Here is a 19148-nt window from a genome sequence, read left to right as displayed (position 1 = left end):
CCCCTGACTGTCAGGAACAATACAATTCGCCAAAGAGTCCCAGGCCAAATCAAACACTGTGCAGTCTCATCCCCGCTGTCTTAAAGGGAAAAAAGAATTGCTCTTCTGAATTCTAACTGCTTAGCCTGCATGGCAGTGACTAACCTCAGGCCGGCTTAACCTTCCACGAGTTGAGCTCCTAACATGCCACAGAAACCCTTGAGCCATGTCAAGGGAGATGCCTTGCTTGTTTTGATGGCAGCTGGGAAGAAAATTTCCCTTCTCTTTCAGGAACACTGCTGAAAAACGTGTGTGGGTTTGATTTTGTCTACTAAAGCAATAGATAGATAGATAGATAGATAGATAGATAGATAGATAGATAGATAGAAAGAACAGACTGGAAGTAGTTTTCCAGTAGAGTTGTGGAAACCTAAGGAGGTGTGAAATAATGGCCAACTGCTCCTTCACTGCTAGGATATGGAGGGGATCCGTCTGCCAGCAGTGATGGTGCCATGGAACCTCCACATTCAGCATTAGTCTATCTGAGTAACAGAGGCATGACAGTAGATGAGAGAGCTGTTGCTTTCTCCCCCAGCTAGCATGGGCTGCAGCCTACTAGGCTCTTCAGTCAGTCCGTCACGAAATTTATATACAGCTCGATTGCTAAACAACACAGAGCAGTTTACAAAAAGGTAGGTTTGCAAGAGAATCACTTGGAAAAATAAGATCCTTCGGACTATGACTTTCAACTACTTTTTAAGACACTTGGCAGTCATTACACAGTAATGTAAATTAATCCAGAATGCATACAGCAGTTGGGAAGAGGCCTCAACAGATTTCAGGGAGATGTCACAATTAGCAAGGAACCTGTGGAATGCCAGAAGAGTCATCTTCCAGAAAATGGAGCTCTTAGATAACTATATAACGTATAAGTTTCTGCCTCTTCTCTCCCCAAAACGCAAATCCAAGGCCCCTTCCCAATCAGCCACTCTGCAATCTTGGTTTTTAACCCTCTGGTTCTCTCCCTCCAGGTCTGTGCAGACTTTTGCGGACAAATCAAAGCAAGAAGCTCTGAAGATCGACCTGGTGGAGGCTTTGAAGAAGAAGCAGCAAAGCTAAAACGAAAACGAAGAAAACCCGCTCCGTTGACGATGCTAACGAGACATGCCATGCTCTCATTAGATTCCTTTTTCTTAGAGAACTTTCCCCCCTCTTCCTTTCTCCTCTCCCCCACCACCCGCCTGCCACTATTTTTTCTGTCTGCGTCTCCATCACATCATGCCCACGTACAAAGTGCTGTCTCAAGTCCCACCCCCTCCCTAACCCCACCCCGGATGAATAAAGCTGTATAAACTTTCATCAGTCTCTCTCTCTCTCTTGGCTTAATTTGCACCATTATTTTTTTTTAATTCTCGAGACTTTGCGGAGTGCATTTCTGTAGAGAGAAAGATCCACGGGAGGGGGTGGTGTTTATTTTGTTGCCCTGTTTTTTCCCCCCTGGCCCCCACCCCAACATCTATATGCATAAAATCACCAGGCCATTCTGTTAGTCTTACCCCTCCCTCCCTCCTTCCTTCCGTCCCCTCCCCTCCCTGTGCTTTTTTCTTTTCATCTTTTGTTACATTGGTGTAAAAAATGTAAAACAAAACAAACAACAAAAAAACTTTATTATATACTGTGGTGTGTGAAAGAGGAAAACGAAAAACTGGAAAAGAAATTGTTCCATGTATGTTTGGGGGTGGGGGGCTGTGCGGGAGGGGGGTGTGCAGAAGGCTGAAGTAAACTCTCTCCCACCCACCCACCGACTTTTTGAGCTGCGAGGAATTTTGCTGAGTTGGTGATGGCTGCAAGATGTTCTTTCTTAATGGGGACAGTGAGGTGCTTTCTCTGTTCCCCGCCCCCCAAATCCCTTCTCTTGTTTTGATTTCTATGGAATGCAGAAAATTTTTTAAACCCACCCCTCCCCGGTTATTTTTATTTTATTTGTAATGCTTAAATCGGAATCTACATCTTATACTTGAGCCTCCATACTTAAAAATAAAAAAATAAACCACAAAAAAATGTGAAAACTTGCGTTGGGAAGTTCACAGTTTTTGCATGTTCCTTATAGGGGGTTGGTTTGATACGTGGTGGTGCTTGTAACAAGTCAGTCAGTGGGATAGCCTGTCTAGCATGCACTCTCCCCAAAGGTTACTGGATTACAACTCCCATCATCCCCAGCTAGTGGAACCATTGGTCAGGGATCATGGGAGTTGTAGTCCAACAACAGCTGGAGATCCAAATTTGAAAAACACTGGGCTGTGTTGAAAGACTGGCCACATTCACACCGTGCACTTAAAGTTCTATGATACCACTTTTAAACAGTCATGGCTGTAGTTTTGTTAAGGATGCTAAAAGTTGTGGGGGGGGGCACATTTTACCCCCTCAGAACTAGAGTTCCCAGAGTGGTTTAGCAGCCCATTCTCCCCACAGGGAGCTCCGAGAATTGAAGTGCTGGGAGGGAAGGAGAGGTCTCTGTCAAGAGTGTGAAGAAAGTTCCTACTCTGTTTTGAGGTGTTTTCCTCCACAAACCGGCCTCAATTTGAATTACATGACCTGCCTACATTTTAAAGCAGCAAAGTATTTCCTGGGAAGAGTGATGGGCTGGCTTGAGTTATACTAGAGGTCACCTACTTCTGTATTCACAACCAGAGTTTTCTAGTATCATTTTTGCAGTCAACATGTTATGGACATGGGTGGCGCTGTGGTCTAAACCACAGCACCTAGGACTTGCCGATCAGAAGGTCGGCAGTTTGAATCCCCGTGACGGGGTGAGCTCCTGTTGTTCAGTCCCTGCTCCTGCCCACCTAGCAGTTCGAAAGCACATCAAAGTGCAAGTAGTTAAATAGGTACCACTCTGGCGGGAAGGTAAACGGCATTTCCGTGCACTGCTCTGGTTCGCCAGAAGTGTCTTAGTCCTGCTGGCCACATGACCCGGAAACTGTACGTCGGATCCCTCTGCCAGTAAGGTGAGATGAGCGCCGCAACATCAGAGTCGTTCGTGACTGGACCTAATGGTCAGGGATCCCTTTACCTTTTGTGGGGGGGGACACCCTCACCTTTCCAGAGTTTAGGCTGACTAAAACACCCCCAGGAAACCTATCCTGTTCAAATATCAACACTGAAGAGAGGAGTGAGATTGTGGCCAAGATTAACAACGAAAAGAATGATCTGCTGGCCCATCTAGTCCGTCAGCATGTCTAGGCAACACGATGACCATAGACATATGTTATAGAATTCCTTCAAACCATAACAAGTACAAAATGAAATCTTTAGTCTCAAAGTCTCTGAAAATCTTTAAATGAAGCGAGGTACCAAACTGTGTATGATGAAAGACAAGCTGTGAAGCTTTGTGTATTTATTCAGCAAATATGATGTCCAACACTGAACAGTGAGTCCGGATATTGACTACTGTTTTGTAGAATTCTTCGTCAGCGTGGTGGGAGGATATAGAACTGCTAAATTTTGTACTTGTTATCGTTTGAAGGAATTCTATAAAGACTGTCTATTACGTATGTATATGGTCATCATGTTGCCTAGACATTGCTGGCGTTCTCTTTGCAACACAGGGGTTTGTTTGGTTACTTATTGCTGGCCCGTCTAGTCCAGCATCCTGTTTTCACAGTGGCCAAGCAGATGCCCCAATGGAAAACCAGCCCTCTCCATTTCCAGCAGCTGCTATCCAGAAACACTACTGCCTCCATTATGGATAGCCCTCTTCTCTATGAATTTGTCCAATACTCTCAAAGTCATCCAAGTTGGTGGCTGTGACTGCCACCTATGGGGGCAAGTTCCACACTTTTAACTATGTGCTGGGTGAAGAATTTTACCTGCCCCAAATCTTCCAACACTGAGCTTCCTTGGCTGTCCACGGTTCTGTTTCGTCTTCTCCCAATGCATCCAGACATTATTAGAAAGTGGGGGTTAAGTTTATTTTCATATTTATCCATCTGTGCAAATAAAACACTTATTCACAATGAATGCCCAATGTGTGTGCCACCGAAGACCTCTGCCCTTCACCCCTTGGCAGAATTCACCTGTGACTGTGTTTATGAAGGCAAGTAACTCTTTGAAGCCCAGAGATATAGCTTTAACCAATCCCCACTTGCAGTGATTTCCCTTTGATCCCATCCAAACCTCCTCATTAAATTACATTTTTCCTTATTTTGGATTGTGATTGTGAAGAGGGAGCTATGTGCATCTTGAGTTCCAAAAGACACTTAAAAATTAAAAAAAAAAAAATGCACCATTTTCACTCCTCAGTTTACAACCTGTGAGATTAATTCCCCAGCCCACCCTTTTAAATAGAAACATTGTCCGTTTAGAGGTAGTCACAGCCCAACCCCAAAAAGGAGAAGGATCTGTTCAACAGTAAAAGATTTAACTGTTGCGTGCTCTCCAAAGTCCAGAGGAATGGAGAAGGCCTTCACAGCATCTTCATTCACTTAAAAATCGTGCCTTGTCAGCTTTCGGTAGGTTCCTCTTGCGCACCCAGGAGAGCCTCTCTCTCTTCAAGTGATGGTAGCCTCTTCCGGCGGTAGGCAAGGAACTGAAATGAGATCTGAATTGGTGAAGTTAAGGACAGTTTCTGCAACAGGAAGAGCCAATTTTAGTTTTTAATTGTGTGCCTCTTGATTTTACCATTGGTCCATCTCAAATTAATCTGTGTAATCCTTTTATTTTTTTTAAAAAGACCCTTGCTACTTAAATGTGGTGTTGCAAAAAAAAAGAGAAAAGAAATCAAGGCAGCAGCATATATCTTCCTATATAGATAAAAACGTAAGGCTGTCATCACGCAGCCCCATTGGAATGCTTCATCACAATTCTGGATTTGCATGAAGACAGGGCAGAGGAGCAGAAGAGAAGATGCAGCAGAGTGGACCCATTTGCTCTCACTTTCCTCCCAGGAGCTGAACATAGGTGGACCCAATCCCAACGTAAACAAATCTGAACTCTGGCTGGGGGTGGGGGTCGGGGCAGAAAGAGAAAGGATACAATGATGTCGAGAGCCAGGACTCCCAAACTGCCAATCAGCCATGGCAGGTGGTGGATGACGTAGCTGCCTTCAGCTTGGCCCCGATCCGGGTTTTTCAGCAGGACGCTGAGTCCGTACAAAGTGTTCCCCAGCATCACCAGAGCGAAGAGGGAATAAGATATGCCGACGGTCGATTTTCTCTTGAACTGCAGGGTAAGTTAAGAAGAATTGCAATTATCAAGGCAGCCCTATTTAAGGAAGCTTTTAATGTTTAATAGGTTATTGTATTTTAGTGTTCTGTTGGAAGCCGCCCAGAGTGGCTGGGGAAACCCAGCCAGATGGGTGGAGTATAAATAATAAATTATTATTTATTATTATTATTAATTATTATTATTATTAGCAGCAGCAACAACAACAACAATAGCAGCTCTCAAGGTTTTCTGGCAGGGAATATTTTCCCAGCCCTACCTGCCAATTCCTTCAGGGACTGAACACCTATCAGAGAGTCGGGAACACTTATCAGAGAGTCAGGAAGAATGTGGTGCAATTGCGGACATCTAAGGCAAATAACAGAGACGCGGGTGGTGCTGTGGGTTAAACCACAGAGCCTAGGACTTGCCAATCAGAAGTTCGGCAGTTCGAATCCCCATGACAGGCTGAGCTCCCGTTGCTCGGTCCCTGCTCCTACCAACCTAGCAGTTCGAAAGCACGTCAAAGGGCAAGTAGATAAATAGGTACCACTCCAGTGGGAAGGTAAACGGCGTTTCCGTGCGCTGCTCTGGTTCGCCAGAAGCGGCTTAATCATGCTGGCCACATGACCCGGAAGCTGTACGCTGGCTCCCTCGGCCAATAAAGCTAGATGAGCGCCGCAACCCCAGAGACAGTCACGACTGGACCTAATGATCAGGGGTCCTTTTACCTTTACCTTTAAGGCAAACAACGCAGATGCGTTTGGAATCGTGCAGACAGAAGCAGACTTCAGGCTTCTCAGATCTACATTGGTGGTGGGTTTTTTAATACTAGAATCCAAAATCAACAGCTACTAGCCTTGATGGCTATGCTCTGCCTGGAGGCAGTAAAACTCTAGATATTGAATGCTGGGAATCACAAGAGCGATAGGCTCAGGTCCTGCTTTTGAGCTTCCTTTTGGGGCATCTGGGTGTCAGAACTGGAATAGATGAGCCATTGGTCTGATCCAGTAGCCAGGCTGTTCTTGCGTTCTTCAGATCTACCACGTGCAAAAGGTTTGTTTTTAGCAGCCAAACTGAGCTGAGCTCCTGATGGCTACTTGTGATCTCTCTCCCACCCAGTCGCAGCCACTGCAGAAAATGAGCAAAGCCTGCTTTGGATCAGGTCAGACTATTCACCCATCTAGCCCCATACAGTCTACTCTGACTGGCAGCAGCTCTCCAAGACCACAGACCAGGGAAGGGCCTTTCCCCTCCCCAGCAGCCCAACCTTTTTTGATTGGTGATGGAACCTCAGACCATGTGCAAGCAAAGCAGAATGCTCTGCTATCTGCTAAAAAGAAAGTAAAATTCTATATTCCTGCCGCTAGGGAAAAAGTTTTCTTATATGCAACCGCTGCGGCCAGAATGATTATAGCAAAAAATTGGGAGAAAAAACTCCCTCAATAAGAGATTGGCAAATAAGATTTTGTGAATATATAGAATCAGCAAGACTTACAGCAGTGGTAAGAAGCCAATCAGACCAAAAACTGATAGAGTGGACTTCCATGAAGAAATACATAAAAAGACATGGTTCTGGTATTAATATATCAATATGCAATGAATGAAACTTATAGAGTAAAAAAAGAAAATTAAGAAGAAATGGGTATAAGATGAGATAGTCAAAAATAATATTGATAATACAGCGAAAAGAAGAAAAGAAACAAAGGAAGCCATACACAGGTGGAGGGAAGTCAAGATTTATGTTGGTAAGTTTAGTTTGTCTGTTTTGATTTTTTTTTAATCTGAGTCGAGAAGTGTATGTATCTATGTATAATAAGTTGGTTTAGTGTTTTGTGTTTGTAAGTATTGCATTTACAGTGGTACCTCAGGTTAAGTACTTAATTTGTTCCGGAGGTCTGTTCTTAACCTGAAACTGTTCTTAACCTGAAGCACCACTTTAGCTAATGCAGCCTCCCGCTGCTGCCACACTGCCAGAGCATGATTTCTGTTCTCATCCTGAAGCAAAGTTCTTAACCTGAAGCACTATTTCTGGGTTAGCGGAGTCTGTAACCTGAAGCGTATGCAACCCGAGGTACCACTGTATCAATAAAAGTTTTTTTAAAAAAGTAAAATTCTGGTCCTCATGGTTCAAAGAAAAGGGCCCATTTAAACAAAAGCAAAGTCAGCTGCCCTCATGCTGAGTCAGACCACTGCTCCATTTAGCTTGATCTTCTCTGACTGGCAGTAGCCACCCAGGGTTTCAGATGCCCTGTCTCTCTCGGCCCTATCCGGAAATCCACTGGGAGTTGACCCAGGAACTTTGACATGCAGAGCAGCTGCTCTGCCACTGAGATACTGTAACCTCCCTCCCAAGCCAGCCTGAAAGAGCCGCTGGTACTGAAACAGACCCGGCCCCATTTCCCCGAGCGCAGCTTACATTCGTGTAGATCTGTGGGACTCGGGAAAGCAGGTAGAGAACAGACGAAACAGACCCGATAATGAAACCAATAATTTCTTGCTGGGTGAAAGGCTGCGGAAGGAAACGAGGCCGTTAAAAATAAATAAATGGTCCAAGGACAGAACAGCTTTAAAATTAATTCTGCCCAAACCAGCCTGCCGCCCTCTGGCTCCCCTCCTCTATTTTTTGAAAATATTTTTTATTAGTTTTTCAAGAATAAGGAAATATAGGCAGCTCTCAGTTTACAGTGGGGTTATTTTCTGGGAACAGCGTGTAAAGGCAAAATAGTGTAAAGTCAAAACAGACTAGGTCCATTAGCAGGTGGGATTGACAAAGCCTTTTCCCCCTGGTGCCCACCCCTGACCATTAGGTCCAGTCATGGTCAACTCTGGGGTTGTGGCGCTCATCTTGCTTTACTGGCCGAGGGAGCCGGCATAGGGCTTCCGGGTCATGTGTCCAGCATGACTAAGCCGCTTCTGGCCAACCAGAGCAGCGCACGGAAACGCCGTTTACCTTCCCACTGGAGCGGTACCTATTTATCTACTTGCGCTTTGATGTGCTTTCGAACTGCTAGGTTGGCAGGAGCAGGGACAGAGCAACAGGAGCTCACCCCGTTGCGGGGATTCGAACCACTGACCTTCTGATCAGCAAGCCCTAGGCTCTGTGGTTCGCAGGGATTTGAACAGCCGACCTTCTGATCAGCAAGCCCTAGGCTCCGTGGTTTAACCCACAGTGCCACCCGCGTCCCCCCCCCTTTTTATAGGTTTTCCATATTACCCATAACACCCTTAGTGAAACATCATACATTTGTCATAACTATGTCATAAATTGGGGGGGGGGGGTTCTTCTAGCAGAAACCTGAGCACCAGGCTTGCCCTGAGCCTCACATGACCTCCAGCTTCCGCTCTTTAGGTGAAACAAATAAACAAGCATACCTCCCACCCAGGACGATCTTCTGCGGACGAGAGAAGCACCCTCCCTCTGAAGGACACAGTGTCATCTCTGGGAAGAGAGGAGGGTCTGCCCAGGATGGAGGTCACAGATACCGTTCCCACAACGAGGAACGCAAAAGCAGCATTGATTGAAGCGGAGACTGAGGAGGGAAAGAGAGAAATTGGTTTAGGATAAGGCAGAAAACTGGCCAGAGAGGGAGGGGCGTGTGAACAAGGGGATGGGAAACCCCCTTAAAAAGTTTCCCGAAGTAATAATAATAATTTTATTCTTTGTATCCTGCCCATCTGGATGGGTTGCCCCAGCCACTCTGGGACATATAAAAACATGGGTTTGCAATTGTTATTGCAAAACAATTTACATATAACAACACAAAGACAGTATCTCAATGACAACTAAATATTAACTAACAACACATCATCTAACACAGGGGTAGGCAACCTAAGGCCCGGGGGCCGGATGTGGCCCAATTGCCTTCTAAATCCAGCCCACGGACGGTCCGGGAATCAGCGTGTTTTTACATGAGTAGAATGTGTGCTTTTATTTAAAATGCATCTCTGGGTTATTTGTGGGGCATAGGAATTTTTTCATTATTTTCCCCCAAAATATAGTCCACCCCCTCACAAGGTCTGAGGGACAATGGACTGGCCCCCTGCTGAAAAGTTTGCTGACCCCTGTATAAAAACATACTAAAACATCAAACATTAAAAACTTCTCTATACAGGCTGCCTTCAGATGTCTTCTAAAAGTCAGATGGTTGTTTATTTCCTTGACATTTGATGGGAGGGTGGGTGCCACTACCGAGAAGGCCCTTTGCCTGGTTCACCCGTAACCTCACTTCTCGCAGTGAGGGAACCACCAGAAGGCCCTCAGAGCTGGACCAATGAGGCAAGCTTCTGCCTGACAATTTCCCCAACATTTCAGCAGTGTGGCGTAGCGGTTTGGAGCATCAGCCTAGGACCTGGGACAGCAGACCCCACTCAGCCGCAAAGCTCGCTGAGGGAGCTTGGGCCCGTCACTGCCTCTCGGCCTATTCTAGCCCGCAGGGTTGTTTTCGTGAGGGCAAAATGGATCGGGGAGAACCACGTATGCCACTTGGAGGAAAGTTGGGATATGAGAGGCAGTGTGGCGTAGTGGTTAGACTGTTTTGCCAGAACCTGGGAGAGAACAGGGTTCAAATCTGCCCCCTCAGTCGTTAGGCTCACTGGGCACCGCTACCTGCCCTCTCAGCCTAACCTACCTCCCAGAATTATTTTGGGGATTACATGAGCTCAATAGAGGAAAAAAAGTGCAATTAGTCATAATAAATCATTATTAGTAATGTTTAGCCCTACTGTGGCTTTTGGGGGGTACATTTAGGGTTTCCCAGAATCATGGCATCAGTAACAGATTTTCCTTTAGGGGAACAGTCTCAAAATGACACCCGGCCACTGACCTTCAGCCTCACAGTGTTAAAATATCTCAAAAAAAGAGGAAGAGATAAATTCATTATCAGCAGCTAGGAAGTTGTTCACAGAGTTAACAGATCTACAGAAAGGATTGGTTAAAATAAAAAAAAGTTTGATGAAATTAACAAGATGGAGAGGCAAGTCCTTTGTTTTAAAGGGTGGGGGAGGATTTAAGGATTGGGATTCAAGATTGACGCAGGGCTTCTAATTTATGAATCCTTGCCAAACTTTAGATTGTAGGTGTTTTGAGGCAACAATCTGCCCTTTTGTACTCTAAAGCATCACACAAACTGATAGCACTATGCAAACTGACAACAGGAACGTGGTTATGCAGTGGCAGGGTAGATGTTGAGCCCTGGAGCCAATTAAGTGAGCCTTAGAGCATGTACAGAGTGCACACCCATACCAGCTTGCATTCCACCCTGGAAGTCGGTGAGCATTGAGTAGAAAGGTTTAAAGGGTCTTCCAGGAAAATCGCAGCCCTGACGCTTTGGTTCGTTGTTAACCATAGGCAAAGTAGGGCAGAGAACTCTGCACATGCCCAGAGATAAAAAATAGAATTAAGTTGCATGCCCCAAACCCTTAAATGGGGCCCCAACTTGTGTTGAAGGTATTTCCTGAAAACAGGGCTAATGTTTTGGGTTTTTTGAAAAAAGTTACAACTGTTAATTTGTTTTGCAAAACCTGCTTTTCTTGGCCCGTGTTAGTGAGTTGAAACTTACAGGTTCGGTTCTGGTTCTTGACTTTGTAATAGAGGTAGAGAGACATCATAAGCAGGTCTGCCAGTACGTAATAGATGGCTGTGTATACCTGTGGCAGAGAGAGAGAGAGAGAGAGAGAGAGAGAGAGAGGGCTGTCAACAGCAACTCTGAATTTAAAAGAATTAAAATTCTGTACCCACAGGCTATACCGATTCGGCAAAGTGATCAAGTATGGAAAAAAGATTGTCCTAATCTGCAGTCACAAATCACATTCTTTCACTGAATTCATTTCCACAGAATCTTGGAATTGTCGAGTTGGAAGGGACCCCGAGGGTCATCTAGACCAACCCCATGGTTCAGTGCAAGAATCACTGCTGAAGAATCTCTGACAGATGACTACCCAACCTGAGTTTTAAAACCTCACGAGGGAGCATCCCGCCACCTTCCAAAGGAAGTCCGTTCCCCTGCCAACAGCTCTTATAGGCAGAAAGTCATTCCTGACGTTTAGTCGGAATCTCCTGTCTTGTAACTTGAAGCCATGGGTTCGAGTCCTACCCTCCAGAGCAGGAGAAAACAAGCTTGTTCCATCTTCCATGTGACAGCCAATGAGATAGATGGCTATGATGTCTCCTCTTTTCCAGGCTAAACATCCCCAACTCCCTCAACCATTCCTCATATGGCTTGGTTTCCAGACCCTTGATCAGGCATAGGCAAACTCTGGCCCTCCAGATGTTTGGTACTACAATTCCCATTATCCCTGACCACTGGTCCTGTTAGCTAGGGATGATGGGAATTGTAGTCCCAAACATATGGGGGGGCGGAGTTTGCCTATGCTATGGTTACCAGATTTTTTTCAGTCAATCTAGGGACGTTTAAAAAATATATATTTTTTTGAAGTTGAGTAGCAACAGGGAGTTAGCAGTGGGGATGGTGAGGCAAAAGACCCTGGGCCCAAGCACGCATGCATATTGTATAAAGGAGCAAAGCCCTTCTTTCGCACCCTGTGAAACATAAATGCGCAGTTTTTTAAAAACTGGGCAACAGTGTGCCGCCTGCCTGTGACTCCCAAGCCTTCTCTGATCTCCTGCCCCCTTCCCCCCTTTGTTTTGACAGATTGAGGAAGGCTCGGGAGTCGCAGGCAGGCGGTCATTGCCCAGTTTTAATAATAATAAATAAAATAATAACAATAACAATAACAATAACAATAACAACAACAACAACAACAACAACAACAACAACAACAACAATAATAATAATAATAATAATAATAATAATAATAATAATTTATTTATACCCCGCCCATCTGGCTGGGTTTCCCCAGCCACTCTGGGCGGCTTCCAACAGAACACTAAAATACAATAACCTATTAAACATTAAAAGCTTCCCTAAACAGGGCTGCCTTTTAAAAAACTCTGCGCATTTATGTTTCGCAGGGTGCGAAAGAAGGGCTTTGCACCTTGCCTGGAAGAGAAACCGCGCGCCTTGCGCCCCTCCTAGGCAACGCCTGCCCGCCCACGACTCCTGAGCCTCCCCCGATCTGTCAAAACAAAAGGGGAAGGGGGCAGGAGATCTGTACCGCCAGGCGTCCCTGGTTCACCTTTGGCAGTGGTGGCGGCAGCGAGCAGCTCCTGAAGCCAGCCAGAGCCAACTGCGCTACCAGACTGCCTCCGGGCTGCTGGGGCTGCCGCTGTCACGTTTCCCAGGGACAGATTTTCAAATATGGGGACATTCCAGGGACGGACTTTGTCCGGTGACAGATTTGCAAATCCGGGGACTGTCCCTGGGAACCGGGGACATTTGGTAACCTAGCCTATGCCTACCCTTGATTCTCTTGGGTCACCCTCCTCAGATCCCATTCCAGATGGTCAATATCCTTAAACTGGGATGATGATGATGACAATAATAATAATAATAATTTATTTATTTATTTATACCCTGCCCATCTGGCTGAGTTTCCCCAGCCACTCAGGGCGGCTCCCAATCAAGTGTTAAAAACAGTAGTGTTAAATATTAAAAACGTCCCTAAACAGGGCTGCCTTAAGATGTTTTTTAAAGATAAGATAGCTGCTTATTATCTTCATAATAAATAATAATAATAATAATAATAATAATAATAATAATAATAATAATAATAATAATAATAATTTCTTATTTATACCCCGCCCATCTGGCTGAGTTTCCTCAGCCACTCTGGGTGGCTCCCAATCAAGTGTTAAAAACAGTACAGTGTTAAATATTAAAAACTTCCCTGAACAGGGCTGCCTTAAGATGTCTTCTGAATGTCAGGTAGTTGTTTATCTCTTTGACATCTGATGGGAGGGCGTTCCACAGGGCGGGCGCCACTACCAAGAAGGCCCTCTGCCTGGTTCCCTGTAGCCTCACTTCTCGCAATGAGGGAACCGCCACAAGGCCCTTGGTGCTGGACCTCAGCGTCCGGGCAGAATGATGGGGGTGGAGATGCTCCTTCAGATATACAGGACCGAGGCCGTTTAGGGCTTTAAAGGTCAGCGCCAACACTTTGAATTGTGCTTGGAAACGTACTGGGAGCCAATGCAGATCTGGATTGGATGCCCAGAACTGGACAGAGGACTCCCAGGTGAGGTCTGACCAGGGCAAAACAAAGTGGTCCTATTTTAAACCCCGCAAAACGTGGATGAGGGCATCCATTTCAGTTCAGTTCACTCTGCTCCAGAAAGGCTCTTCTTACCTGTAGTGGTAGCTGGTCAGCCAAGAACGACCCAATCAGGTTTAAAGAGTCTCCTCCTAACCATCCCAACAGGAAGTAGACAGATAACGCCTGGTCCATAATCCCAGTTTTACAGGCCAGGTAGTATTGGCTACAAGGGGAGACATTGGAGGAAGAAGCAGTTAGAGTAGGCTTGCTGGTCAAGCTTTGCTTGGTCACCTAGGGCAAGCACATTTTATCTCCAGATGACCAGGCCCCCCCAGTCAAAAAAAAGTAAGATTGTAGAAGTCTGCATGTAGACACACACAGACACATATACACACACGTTTACAATATTGCTTTTTATATATAGAGATAGTTCTGTGCTTCTGTTTTACTACTTTGATATTAGTTAGTTTTACGGGTTGTATTTTACATTCGTTTATTTAAAAGCATGCATAAACTGCATGAAATTTTTTAATCTCTAAAAAGGGTAGGATGCAAAACAAACAACATTGCAGAAACAAAAATGCAAGCTGTATACAGCAAAACATTTGTTTATTTTTTATTTTATTTGTCGAATTTATATTACCGCCCTATACCCGGAGGTTTCAGGGCAGTTCAGAGAATAAAATCAAAATATAAAACCACAAAATACATAAACAAAATAAAAAAACAACAACAACCCAATAACCTCCACCCCCAAAAAAACAACCCACCACATTTTAAAAGGTCATAGGATGTCAATCAAATCAACCAAAGGCCTGGTTAAGTAAGTTCTGGTGAGCAGAAAAGCAGACAAAAACAAATAAAATTTCAGGGAATTCAGACAAATAAAGACAGGGTCTTTTGGGTTAGGGAAAGCCTGGGCAAAAAAGATATACATGTATTTAAGAATGTACAGTGGTGCCTCGCAAGACGAAAAGAATCCATTCTGTGATTCTCTTCGTCTAGCGGTTTTTTCGTCTTGCGAGTTTTCCGTCTAGCGGGGCACCACTGTATCAGGTCAACGGGCCACCTAACCTGCAACCATTTTTCCACAGAGCGATCTTTCTCAATACATCTGAAGCAAGCAACGACCGCTGCTTCACCTATGCACTTCATTTTAAATGATGTTTTCGCAACCTGCCCTGGATCCATTTGGTGAGTAATAAGTAGATATATTTCCTGAGCTTTAATTTAAGAGACAACGTAGCTGAAAACCTGCAACAAAATGTTGCAGCACAGGGCGCACTATCTTGCTCGAGACTGCAACCAGCCACATGAGCTTCATGTCTCATTTGGAGGAATTTTGTCGTTGCCACTGCAAAGAAAGGGGAAAAGAGGAAAGCTCGGAGTTTCCTAAGGGCAGCAGGAGACTTGCTCGAGCGGGAAGTGACTCATGTCTCCCCAAAAAAAGACGTTGCGTCAGGGTTGGTTAGCAATGAGAAACTCGCCCGTCATTCCAGCAGTGGGTTGTTGAGTTCTTCAATTAGGAGATCTGATCTCTCAAGGCAACCAAAGAGGAAGCAACCGTTGTTGTTTTTGCTTTTTGTTACTTACGGGAAAGACGCCGCAGCAAAGCAGAAGATGGAGAGCAAGCCCAGCACCACACTGGATATGTCCCAGCCATCCTGGGCACATTCGTGGAATATCTCCCAAACCCACTGGGAGCCATTGGGGCAATCGGAAAAATTCATGCTCAGGGAACCGATCATTTGCAGATGAACCGGCATCGTGCGTATCTGAGCAAAGGCTCAATTTAGGGAATTTAGGGAAAGGGAGGCAAGGCCACAGATGTCACACAAAACATAAGAGGCAGGATTGTTTGTCCATAGCCGAACCGTGAACCTGCCAAGGAAGAAAGGAAAGAAATAAGTGTCATAGGAACCAGTCTTTTAGCGTGGCTGCACTCTGAAACTCCCTGCTAATTGACATTGGTCAAATGTCTCAATTGTATTCTTCCCGACGCCTGCGAAAAACTTTCCCCTTTAGGTAAAGCCTTCTCAGACACAAATTTTAATCCATAATTTTAACCTAGAACGCTAAACAAACATCTAGAGGGAATCAGGTTGGAGGAGGCTCGTTTAAAGGGTTGTATCCAACTAAGCAAGGGACGCGGGTGGCACTGTGGGTTAAACCACAGAGCTTAGGGCTTGCTGATCAGAAGGTTGGCAGTTCGAATCCCTGTGACGGGGTGAGCTCCCGTTGCTCGGTCCCTGCTCTTGCCAACCTAGCAGTTCAAAAGCAGGTCAAAGTGCAAGTAGATAAATAGGTACCGCTCCGGCGGGAAGGTAAACAGCGTTTCCGTGCGCTGCTCTGGTTCGCCAGAAGCGGCTTAGTCCTGCTGGCCACATGACCTGGAAGCTGTACGCCGGTTCCCTCGGCCAATAAAGTGAGATGAGCACCGCAACCCCAGAGTTGGCCACGACTGGACCTAATGGTCAGGGGTCCCTTTACCTTTATCCAACTAAGCAGACCCACTGAAATGAATGAACCTAAATTAGCCAAACTGTGTGGTTGGTCTACTCCAGGGGTCAGCAACCTTTTTCAGCTGCGGGCCGGTCCACTGTCCCTCAGACCATGTGGTGGGCCAGACTATATTCTGGAGGAAAAAATGAACGAATTCCTATGCCCCACAAATAACCCAGAGATGCCTTTTAAATAAAAGGACACATTCTACTCATGTAAAAACACGCTGATTCCCGGACCGTCCGCGGGCCACATTGAGAAGGCAATTGGGCCGCATCCAGCCCCCGGGCCTTAGGTTGCCTACCCCTGGTCTACTCTTAACATTGGATGCAAGCCAGTACAGTGGTACCTCGGGTTAAGTACTTAATTCGTTCTGGAGGTCCGTACTTAACCTGAAACTGTTCTTACCCTGATGCACCACTTTAGCTAATAGGGCCTCCCACTGCTGCCGCGCCACCAGAGCACGATTTCTGAAGCAAAGCTCTTAACCTGAGGTACTATTTCTGGGTTAGCGGAGTCTGTAACCTGAAGCGTATGTAACCCGAGGTACCACTGTACAGCTATTTGCCACTGGGGCTTAATGGAGCCTCCAAGTTCAGGGGTAGTGTATCTCCAACTACCAGTCTGGACCCAAATGTCAAGGGAAATCCCCATCTCTTTCAAACCCGCCCCTCCCCTCCCTGGGCACTGTCCAAAGCAGCTGCTCTTACAAAGCACTTTTTCTGGGATGGGGACAGCTGACACGAAAACAGCTCAAGAAAGAATCACACTTGGCTCGTGAGCAGGGAGCCCTTTCACAATCCCACAGGCAAAAGAAAAGAGAGAGGACTTTAGCCGGCAAGAATTGCCCACCCTAGCACATATTCTTGCTTTGCAGGCACAGAGAAATCGTCATTTCAGCACAAAATTTATTTTTCATTCTGACACACACACACATGAGAGAGGGGGGGGGAGAGAGAGAGTTTGGTCTTCCAAAGCTGAATTCTTTTTTTTCTTTTTTCTTTTTTGCCAGCCAAACAAGAAACTAAAAAGCTTTTTTTAAAAACAAAAAACAACTTTCTGACTGGAGTCCAAAGGGAAGACCAGATTCTGGAGCGCTTCACCTTGGTGTGTGTAAACAGGAGGGTGACAAACCACTTCAGTATTTACCACACGGTGACCTGGTTTGCTATCCGAATGTTTGTCTGAGAAGTCGTCCAGTGGCGTCTCCCCAGCCCCACATCCCTGGTCTGTTCTAGGTGAGGACAAAAGGCTGTTTTTCCTTCTACAGATCCGGGTGGAAAAGAGGTTACAAAACTACCAGCCCTCACGGACAGAGATCACTTGGAGAATTTAGAGCAGGGCTCGGCAAACTTTTTCAGCAGGGGGCCGGTCCACTGTCCCTCAGGCCTTGTGAGGGCTGGACTATATTTTTTTTTGGGGGGGGAATGAACAAATTCCTATGCCCCACAAATAACCCAGAGATGCATTTTAAATACAGTGGGACCTCGGGTTAAGAACTTAATTCGTTCCAGAGGTCCGTCCTTACCCTGAAACTGTTCTTAACCTGAGGTACCACTTTAGCTAATGGGGCCTCCCGCCGCCGCGCGATTTCTGTTCTCAAAGTTCTTAACCCGAGGTACTATTTCTGGGTTAGCGGAGTCTGTAACCTGAAGCGTCTGTAACATGAAGCATCTGTAACCCAAAGTACCACTGTAAAAGGGCATATTCTACTCATGTAAAAACACCAGGCAGGCCCCACAAATAACCCAGAGATGCATTTTAAATAAAAGCGCACATTCTACTCATGTAAAAACACGCTGATTCCCGGACTGTCTGCGGGCCGGATTTAGAAGGCAATTGGGCCAGATCCGGCCCCCGGGCCTTAGTTTGCCTACCCATGATTTAGAGAGTATCCTGTTCTCTCACAGTAGCCAAGAAGGAACTGTCCCGAAGGGACAGTGAGGGTTTTGCCTGATGGAAATTTGGTGGGGGAAATCTACTCTGCTATAGCTAGAGGCCAGAACTTTTGGGTTAGTCTCTATTGGTTACTGCAAGAACAGGGCGACGGTTTCAAAAAAAAACAAATAGTTGCAAAAAACAAAACAAAAAAGGAGCCAGGATACCATCCACAATGACCTTCCCCAGGACAGATATAGCAGGTGGAACACAAAGAAGCTAGTTCCAAACTGGCTGTGAGAAAAAAATGGAGGAATATACTCGGCACATGCCCAGAGTTACTCTTGTTTATCGCTGCTTTCCACCTTTGCAGAGGTCTGGAAATGAAGAAGCCACTTGGAGTACATTAATTAGGTCTTGTAAAAAGAGGAGCAGTTGCAATGGGCCACGATTCATCTCCCACCCATCAAAAAACATTCACTATACCATCAAAGAGAATGAACAAAAAAAATTTCCTCCCTACCAAACTCCACTTAATAATAAGGTTTTTCCCTTAAACAGTTCTGGGACACAGGAAGGCCTCTGAGCACAGGCAGAGTGGCTTTTTTTATTTTGTAAGAAAGGAGGAACCACACCCAAGGCCTTCGGTGGGATGGGGGCTTGCTGAGAAACAGCCTCCTGATAAACCTAAGCTCCAGGTGGTCTCCATTTCATTTGCAAGACAGTCATCAAGGAATAACGATAGATAGTAATAACTCAATCTTCTTGTGTGGATGCACTTTGGAACTCCCTGCCCATTGAAATCAGGCAGGAGCCTTCACTCTCCTCTTTTCGGTGCTGGCTAAAAACATTTTTACGCAAGCCTCCCCAGATTATTATGATGCGGGTTTTAATCTGTTTTTAGTCTATTGCTATTTTATTTAAATTGTTGTTAAATTTTTGTCCTAATTTTATCGTTTTGCCTTTTGGAAACTGCTTTTGAGAAGGTTTTTTTTTTAAAAAAAATCAAGCGGTATATAAAATTTATAAATATATTGTACTTAGCATCACGAATTTTTATCACCCTGGCCTTTGGCTAGTACGATAAACCTACGGAGCTAGCATCAAGAAATTAAGCTGGGAAAGGAAAATAGGGTTTTAAAACAATACCTGCCCTGGTTTGACCTCGGGGGAGGGAAACATCGTGCCCTACCCCCGGGTTAGGAACCCTGCTTCCCCTGGGGACAACCCCCAACCGCAATTATTCAACTCACTCTGATGCCCAAAGATGCTGAAGGCGCTTTAGCTCCTGGACCTCGTCTGCGCGCCCCGGGGTGCCATTGCGCCCAAACCGGATTCGCTCCTCTTGGCGGCTGTTCAGACGCCGACCCGGAGCGCGGCTTTGTTTTGTTCTCCGCCCGACTCGGCCGCAGCTCCTCCCCTGCGGCGCCGGC

General features: G+C 45.6%; 2 protein-coding genes across 3 annotated transcripts in view; one reads left to right on the top strand and one right to left on the bottom strand.

Annotated features, from left to right (window-relative positions):
• CAPZB (capping actin protein of muscle Z-line subunit beta) overlaps nucleotides 1-2048 on the top strand; it is a 71107-nt gene extending 69059 nt beyond the window's left edge. For both annotated transcript variants that reach the window (XM_081203230.1, XM_081203231.1), the window contains one exon: nucleotides 1011-2048. Coding sequence is in view for 1 of the 2 variants with exons in the window: in XM_081203231.1 (XP_081059357.1) it covers nucleotides 1011-1098 (88 nt within the window). In the remaining variant the exon portion in view is untranslated. The remainder of the gene's footprint in view (nucleotides 1-1010) is intronic.
• A 2207-nt stretch (nucleotides 2049-4255) lies between these two features.
• SLC66A1 (solute carrier family 66 member 1) lies at nucleotides 4256-19148 on the bottom strand. The gene is made up of 8 exons (XM_081203217.1): nucleotides 18969-19148; nucleotides 14929-15216; nucleotides 13429-13558; nucleotides 10743-10830; nucleotides 8557-8714; nucleotides 7601-7693; nucleotides 5014-5199; nucleotides 4256-4579 (listed from the first exon to the last, which is right to left on the bottom strand). Exons 2-8 carry the CDS (start codon nucleotides 15099-15101, stop codon nucleotides 4481-4483), a joined length of 927 nt encoding a protein of 308 aa, XP_081059343.1. The 5' UTR covers nucleotides 15102-15216; nucleotides 18969-19148; the 3' UTR covers nucleotides 4256-4480.

This window comes from Podarcis bocagei, assembly GCF_964188305.1.
Source record: "Podarcis bocagei genome assembly, chromosome: 7".
NCBI lineage: Eukaryota > Metazoa > Chordata > Lepidosauria > Squamata > Lacertidae > Podarcis > Podarcis bocagei.
This window is presented reverse-complemented; position numbering and strand designations above follow the sequence as displayed.